At 35.7% G+C, this 8,567-nt stretch overlaps 1 protein-coding gene across 1 annotated transcript in view; it reads left to right on the top strand.

Annotated features, from left to right (window-relative positions):
* LOC102040008 (glypican-5-like) overlaps nucleotides 1-7,235 on the top strand; it is a gene marked incomplete at its 5' end in the record, with an annotated part of 468,677 nt that extends 461,442 nt beyond the window's left edge. Inside the window, one exon of the mRNA XM_005429439.1 lies at nucleotides 7,078-7,235. Within this exon, the coding sequence (XP_005429496.1) occupies nucleotides 7,078-7,235 (158 nt within the window). The remainder of the gene's footprint in view (nucleotides 1-7,077) is intronic.
* Between the last annotated feature and the right edge of the window lie 1,332 nt (nucleotides 7,236-8,567).

An 8,567-nucleotide genomic window follows, 5' to 3' on the forward strand; every position in this document is an offset into this window, starting at 1 on the left:
TCAAGTTAATCTACAGACGATGTTTTTTAACAGAGAGTGGAGTGACTGGAATGACTGGAATTCTAGGTAGATTGATGGGAAAAAAACTGCCAAGTTACTTGAACATCTTGATAATGGAAATTGGTTTAGTTCAGATTTATTTTCCAGAAAATAGTGATTTTCTTTTTTTGCTACTTTAATTTTAGAAATAGCAACAAGACAAACAGTAGAATAATGACCTGCTGCAGTGAAATTGGGCCATAAATCAGGGGAATCTGAATGATTAAAAAAACTAAATTGAAAAATATTTCATTTGTTTTAATGACCCTAACTGGTAACATTCTTCCTCAAACCTAGTTCACACCTTAATTTCAGGAGCTTCAGTTCAAATTAATCTCCTTCTTCTATATGGTTAGTTTTATATAATCGACAGTTGTTGATTATAAATCTCCTACAGAAAAAATGAAAAAAAATATCAAAGAATAATGGGTAAACTGTTTCAAAGGACAGTAATTTATATAGGACATCTGGATATCTGACTCATAGGAAGGAAACTAGTACTAATAAGAAAAAAATTCAGAGAATGAAGAATTTGCTTACTTTTACACAGACTGATTTATGGAACTTTAGCCTTATTTTAATTTTGCATTGATTACAAAGCCTTTGCATAGGTTAATGATAAAGGTTAAAACTCCTTCAATAGTGTAAAGGATTGAAAAGATGGATTTCTTCATTTAAAACAGGCATTATTGGCAATGCTGATTCCAGCACCCTAGAGCCTTGAAGTTATAATGAACATGCCTTATAATGAACATGGATTTAGAAACTATGGCCCAAGAAAGCAATAGGAGTAGATCTAATGAAGGTTACTGTGGGTCTCTCTACTTCAGACATAGTTATTTTTGGTCTCTGTCTGGAAAATAAACCCAAGTCTTTTAGGCACCTAAGACTTGCTATTTTAGCAATCTAGTTTTAACATATATGTTATTTATGCTAAAACTGACCTACAAGTTAAAAAAGTACATGTTAGCTATTTCAACAGATGATGTTATCACTTTTTTATTCTTAAGAATGTGAAACAAATGGAAATGTTTTGGTCTATGACACCATTTGTTTGTGTTACATTAACTCATAAAAGCTTTGTTTTCTCAATGGAAATACTGAGTTCATTAATGTGTAATGTGAAACAAATGCCACTGTCAACTTTGAAATAAAACTTTCAAATACTGGACTAGAGACTTAATGTCTGCTGCTCTTTTAGTTAAAATGACTTGCCAGACTTATGGTAAGATCATTGGTTACACTCTGTTTCTTGTGTATACAGGCTTCATAAAATATGCGCAGTTAAACGTGATATGTTGGATTCATTTCCTAATATATTGTTAGCTATGTAGAATTTTCTTAGCTAATACCATTAGGCAGGTTTCTTAATTGGTTTCTAACAATAACAGTAATACTATTCCTTTGTTTGTATGTGATATTACTTGCATCTTGATATTCCCTTTACAATTAAAATTGCTATTTGTGTTGGTTCATGTATTATTACAATGATTGTTAGGATTTACAAAGTTAAAAAAAAGGAGGATTTTAGACAAAATTATTTCCTCCAAATAAATATTACAGAAAATTTTTTTAGTATTTATGCAGTTTGGTTAGTTTCTAAGTGAGCATGATCTCTCTGTTCCACATCACCTTGTGGCATACAGCTCAGGTTCAGCTTTTTGGTACTCAGAGCTCTCCTTGGGATGTTGATACAGGTTGCATGGGCTACTTAGGAGCAGCAATGAAAACTCAATGACTGCTTTTCACTGAAGGAAATGACTGGCCAATTGCAGAGGTGAGACTTACGAAGACATTGAATATTTTCTGCTATGTTTTATATCCTTCCTATGATACTAAGCAAGACTCCAAATTTAAGTGATTTCATTGGCTATGTCTGCATTGTCAAGTAACTTAGCTTGTGAGTTGTCTCCTGGTTTCAGCTCTGCTCACCCACATTGCGTGGATGTTTGTTCACTTGATGCCTCAGGTTTTAGCTTTTACATTTTTCACGTTCTGTACTGCTTTAGTGTGTAATTCTGAGCTTCATATGAGCGGATAGCAAGCTCTCTTCACGGAATAGGTAGACAAAACAATTCCTTCTCTAGCTGGGGACCAAGGACAAATGATCCAAATCTCAGACCCAAGAGCATATACAATGGCAGAATGAAGAGAGAAAAACAAGAAGAATGGGACTTCATGGGCTAAAGCTGTAATTGGACAATTAACTCCATTATGCTAATGGACCAGAATTTATAAAAGTGTGAGACCCCACAACCTATCATCCATTTTGTGACCATTTTTGGGTTCACCTGGGGTGTAGCCCTGGCTGGGCTCTTGTGCTGCCCAAGGTGGATTCATTGAGGCCTCCTAATAAATACCTACTTTATTCTTTAGCTCTGTCTAGTCTCTGTTCCAGGTCAGCCTTCATAAGGCATCACACTCCATGGCTGAGCATTAAGGAAAATGATCTTGGTCACTCCAAAGTAAACTTCAAGTTCTGTGGATAATTCATTCCAAGGACTGCTTCCAAAAGGCAACACAAACCAGGCGGCTGAAGGCTTGGGTTTCTCTGCCCTGTAGAGTCCCTCAACACCAGGTTTTTTATTTTCACACACTTTCCCTTGCCTGGATATCATATCCCAGAGTTTGTAATGCATTCCTTCCGTTTAATGTTACAAAAACACCACCTGGTGGGTTGCTGCAGAGCCCTCATATTTATTTCGGACACTTTGAACTAAAACAAACAAACAAAATGATAACTGGATCCCTGAGCCTGGGAGATCACTGTGTGTGGCTTAAAATTCATGCAAGGCATTGTACCATGTAGAGGAGGTTTGTTTAGCAGTTTCTTCTAGGTATTGCTGTCCCTGAGCACAGCAGGCATGAGCCACTCAACAGCACTTTGCCTGAAGGATCTCCTTCTGGGACACGTATTTAACTATGTAAATGTAGCTGCAATGACGCTTTCTGTGCTTTAACAGGAAACACTTTCATGAAGTACTGGCTTCTCATGAATGTTTGCACACATCAGATATTGGCAACTTTCATGGCAACATGCAGCCCTTGATCCTGCCCTTCAACAGCAGGTGCTGAAACCAAAATTGATTAAAGGCAAGGGTTTAGGCATAAAAGTGAAAATATACTACTACAGGTGAAATAATATGAACTTGATCAATATTTCACTTTTTTTTATTATTTATTATTTATTTTCCTACCTAAAATTTCTAAAATGTAATCTATTTGCCACAGCTACATGATTCAATATTTAGTTTTAGTTTTCCATCAAAGATATAAAGATTGATGGTAGGGGATATATTGGGAAACACTCCCTGATCACTCAGTGTTGAACCTGTTATGTAACTAAGTGTAGGGTTTGTCTGTTCAAATTCAGACCAAATATCTACATCTGAGTATTCCACCATCTTCTGCATTTCCTTATTTCTCTGTGTTCACTGTAATGCAAGCTGCTCTAACAAACTTTGATTCAGTTGTCTACCTAGAAGGGTCAAAAGTCACTGGAGATTCTCTAAGATGTCCAAGACATCCTTAAGGAGTTTTATAAGAATCAGGCTACTTTTGGACAAGCAGCTGTATGCCAAATGGGATACCTCTCTTTCCTATACCTAAAATGCCTGTAGGTAGCTCTTTAACCAAATGACCCCAAGGTGTAAATGCAGACTCTACAAACACCAAGAACGAAGTGGAATTATTTGCCCTTTACAAATCTTACAGTCTTCTAAAGCTCATCACTTCAGCATCAACATAATGTTACTTTATGCTGCGTTCGGGGTGGTGCTCACACTTATTTAACACTTTTGACACAAATTGAACTGTTTAAACAACATGGCAAATGGATGAAATTTTTCTCTGCCAAAGTATGAACTTGTGCTCTGATGCTGTAATATTAATCGCAATGTTTGTGGGAATTCTTTTGCTGATTATTTTTTTCTAAACCGAAGCAGGACAATATTTTAAATTGCAGCTATTTACACAGTTTCAGAGCTGATGCTGGAGACACGACTGTGACACTTGTCAGCTTTGTTTTATGTAGACTTATGCAAACATGGTATTTGGATTTTAATTCCCAAGCTATTTATCTTCTCCTCTGCTGAAATTATAAATTCATCAGAAAAAAAAAATCCCCCTGAATCTCACATAAGACTTCTGAATTTTACCATCTTCCCAGTCAAAATATTGGTTCTAGTATGATTTTATTACTAAACTAGGCATTTATCAGAGATAATTTGAGATACTTGAGAAACTTAAATGCCTTTTCTGTAACATAATTCCAGCTTCAGATATGTGAGGAGATTAAAACCAAACAAGCTTGCTTTATTTCTGGTCTGTTCTGCTAAAAATGATTGGATATCTCTCATGGCAAGTATGCTGTGAACTATGAAAGTTAAATTCATTTACAGGGAAGGATCTCTTCTTTTACAAATTATGATATTTAAAAGGTGGCATATATGTTTAAATCCCGATTCATAATGGACAACAGAACCTACTAATTTAAATAAAAAGACAGCCTAGGTTTAGGAATTAAATCTATGGTTTTACTTATTAGAGCTAAAAAAACCCCCAGCAACATAGCACAGCTCTGTTGAAATAGACTATTTTAAAGTAGTGTTTTTCTTTTCAGTGATTTTTTTCACCAGATGATATCTATACATATTTTTTTTACTTCTTATTTCAATAAAGTCAAAGTGTGGCATAGACTTATGGGGCTGAATAGCTGACAGGTTTGCTGTATGAGTACACTACAGTTCTAACAGTGTATTCATTTAAGATCAGAGATTATACATAATGATTTATGGCATTTTGATGGATCAAAGGAAAACATATAGATAGGTTTGAACATTTTTTTTTTATAACACTGCTTTCATGGGAACTTCCAAAATCTGCAGTTTTCATTTGAGGCTGGAAAGAAAAAACTAAATTCCCATCAAAAGAAATCCCTATTTTTGAAATACTGTAAATTAAATTTTCACTAGAAATTATACCTGACTGTCATTGATTATTATCTAGTCACATTGTCTTCAGATTCAAAACATATTCAGTGGAAGCTGGTTATTTCTTCAACTACAAGATCTAAGAATATTTTTCATCTATTTATGATTTAGCTTTTATAATTTATGTCCTGCATAAGGCCCAATCTTTCACTACTCTGATAGTGTATCTGTTAATCTTGGAAAAATCTACTTTGTTCTATGTATAGCACTTGCTGAACTGCTTTGCTGCGTAGGTGAGGGTTGAATTTCTCACTTACTGAAATTAGTCTTTTTAAATATAAGAAGACCTCACTAAATCTCTGAAAAAATTATGAAAACTTTTTTTTTCTTTTGTTCTACTTACAAAGAAAACCCCTTGATATACCTTGATAGTGATGATCCACCCAAAACACTTTCAGTGAAGCATTGGTTGACTGATGTTTTTCTACACCGGTTACTGAAAGCACATGATGAGGAAAAGTTGTATTCCCTCCTTCTCAGCATCTGTTCTGTCACTCTTCCTTCTTGTATGTCCACTTGCTTTGTACTCATACAGCTAATTTTCACAAATTCCAAGCAAGAGAGTGGGATTGATAAATCCACACAAAATATCAGGGTACACTGCTTAGTACAGCAGCAAAGAAGATTAATTCATTCTAGCAGGTTTTTTTCAGATAGCATCCAGCAGTTTTTTTCAGACAGCATGTTTGACTTTAGCTGACTCTTCCCTTAATGCTTTTTTCCAAGGCTGCAGGAAGGATATTTGAGTACATAGAGCAGAAGTTCACAAAAAGCAGCTTTCAAGCTGCTTTTAGAGAAAAGAATACTTCTAATGCAAGCACAAAAAAAAAAACCATTGTTCTTTTTAAGAATGACTGTCCTCTGCAGCTTCTGCTAAACCAGCTTAACAAACATAACACCATGACTAAAATATTTATACTTTGTTATAGTTACTTTGAATAATAATAAAGATTCACAAGTTTATCCATCTTTCCTAATGATACAGAAAGGAAAGAAGCACCTAAACAATGAATACTGATGCAGAAACTCAGACTGTAAAATCAATATATCAGCTCAGTAGAGCTGAGCTTCTTTCTAATGCTGCTATTCCAGCAGTAGAGTTTACCTTCTGAATTATATATGTATTGACCTAATTACATAAATATTGACTTTGCTTTATATGAAGCTTTTTTCAGTCTCAGTGTAATTACAATGTCAATATTTGTTGTATGTAATAACACTGAATTTAGACTTGTTAATTTTGATTGATAGTGGCATGCCACAAGTTATTATATGGGATAAGGCAGTTAGTCTACAAGCATGCATAGCAGTTACAAGCAGCTGACAATGCTACCAAATTTCAATGTATCTCTAAGACCTTCTGTTTCCCATGTTTAATCAGGCAGAGGAAATATAACGGGTGATTACATCCTTCTTCCATAAGAGTACTGTTTTGAGGTAGAGAAATATTTACCCTGGTAAAAAAAAAAAAAGTACAAATATTCAGCTGGAAACTCAGTAAAAGGGTTCCTGTTTAAAGTTAGCTTTAGAACTTTTCTTTACAATATTGTAAAGTCTATTTAAATTGTGCCAAAATTGAGGTTTAAATAGCTACAACTATATTTTTCTGCATAACTTTTCTGCATAACATGAATTATACTTTATTTTGCAATAATATTGGGACCCAGACACAAGAAATTTCACATTAAATTATTTCCTTTTTCTTCAAATCCAAGAAAGATGTGGGCAGTGGACTTTTAGGTACTACTGGGGCTTGCAAAACTGTTCACTTCAGTCTGTAAATGTGTGTTGAGATATATTTCTACAAGAACAACTTTGTTCAGAGTTGGCAGACCTCAGAAATGCTTCCAACGATGAATAGCCCTATAGTATAGTGCTTATTTCTAGATGCAATTATAAAGCATTTGAATTTGGCAGTAACATGAGAATTAGAAACCAAACTGCGACAGTCTGTGCGCTGAGGATATTTAAATTTTTTCTTGCTATAATATGTTGCCAGTAGTGACAAGGCATGCATCATACTGTATTTTCTTATTTGTCTCAGCAGGGATGCCAGACAAGACGAACCTCAGTGACGTAAAGCAAATCCATCAAACCAACGATGGCAGCACTTTAGACACAACTGGAGCAGGATGTACAGCAATGGCCGATTATATGACATTTATGCTGATTAGTTTGGTAATACTGTTTCTCAGTCTTTGGTAACTGCTTGTTTCTGGCTTGATATATGTATCTCATTGTCATCTATTTATCCCTACTCACAAGCCTGGAATAAGGGATCTGGTGAATATAGCAATATTTATGGTATCTTGTATAAGATCAGCCAGTGATCTTAGCCCTGAATATTAACAAAGAGTTTTGTGTAATATTTTACCTGTGGGAGTTTTTTTTAAGTACCTGTATAGTCATAAAAGGTCATGTTTTCTTTTTTAATATTTTATGTTAAAAATAAGTTGTCTATGACAATCTTTCTCTTAAAAGCAATTTGTAAAAAAAGAGTTTGAAATGGTTTGAAATGGCCTCTGGAGATCATCTAGACCCACCCTGTGCTCATAGTAGAATCACTTGCAAGTTTCCTAAGACCAAGTTCAGTTGACATTGGAATGTCTCCAAGGAGGAAAACTTTACTGACTCCCTGGGCTAACTGTACTAGTGCTTCAACACTGCTAGCAGATATTTTTTAGCCACTGTATTTCGGTTTGTGCCTCTTGCCCGCTTTGCCCACTGAATCCTGTCATGGCACCAAGGACAAGAGTTTGACTCCATCTTCTTTGCTGCCTTTATCAGATATTTATACATTTTCAAAAGATCTCACTCTGCATCTTTTCCAGGCCAAACAGACCCAGCTGTCTCAGCCACTCCTTGCACAAGTTTTGTTCCCATACCTTAAAAATCTTCATGCTCTTTGGAGGAATCCATCCAGTATGTCCATGTCTCTCTTGTCCTTGTCCTTGAGAGCTCAGGTCTGAACATAACATTGTAGATGTGTCTCACTAGTGGAGAACAGAGGGGAAAGATCAATCACCTTCTTTAACCTGCTGATATTTTCCTGATTCAGCCCAGAAGGTAGTTGGTTCTCTTTGCTGCAAGGGCACAGTGTGAGCTGTTTTTCAGCTTGGTGTCCCTTAGGACCACAAGGTCCTGTGCAAAACTGTTTTCAACCAGCAGGCACCAACCTGTACAGCTGTGTGGGGTTATTCCTCCCCAGGAGGAGGACTAGGCATTTCCCTTTCTTGAACTTTCTGAGATTCCTATCAAGCCAATTCTCCTGTCTGTACGGGTCCCTCTGAATTCGGAATTATTTTTTTATGTCAGAAAAACCTAACTGTTGATGCTATATATGTATATGATAGCTGATTTTACCTAGGGATAACAGCAAGGTTAAGATTCAGTGTTGGATTAAGTTATTTTAACATATATGTCAACATGCAGATATTTACATATGTGCTTTTCAAGCTGTAACTGTAGTCATTGGATTCACTTGCTAAAATACCAATGAGTGCCTGTTGTGCTGCCCCAAAAAACCCCACCTGGTGT

The sequence above is a fragment of the Geospiza fortis genome, unplaced genomic scaffold (genome assembly GCF_000277835.1).
Source record: "Geospiza fortis unplaced genomic scaffold, GeoFor_1.0 scaffold683, whole genome shotgun sequence".
Classification (NCBI taxonomy): Eukaryota; Metazoa; Chordata; class Aves; order Passeriformes; family Thraupidae; genus Geospiza; species Geospiza fortis.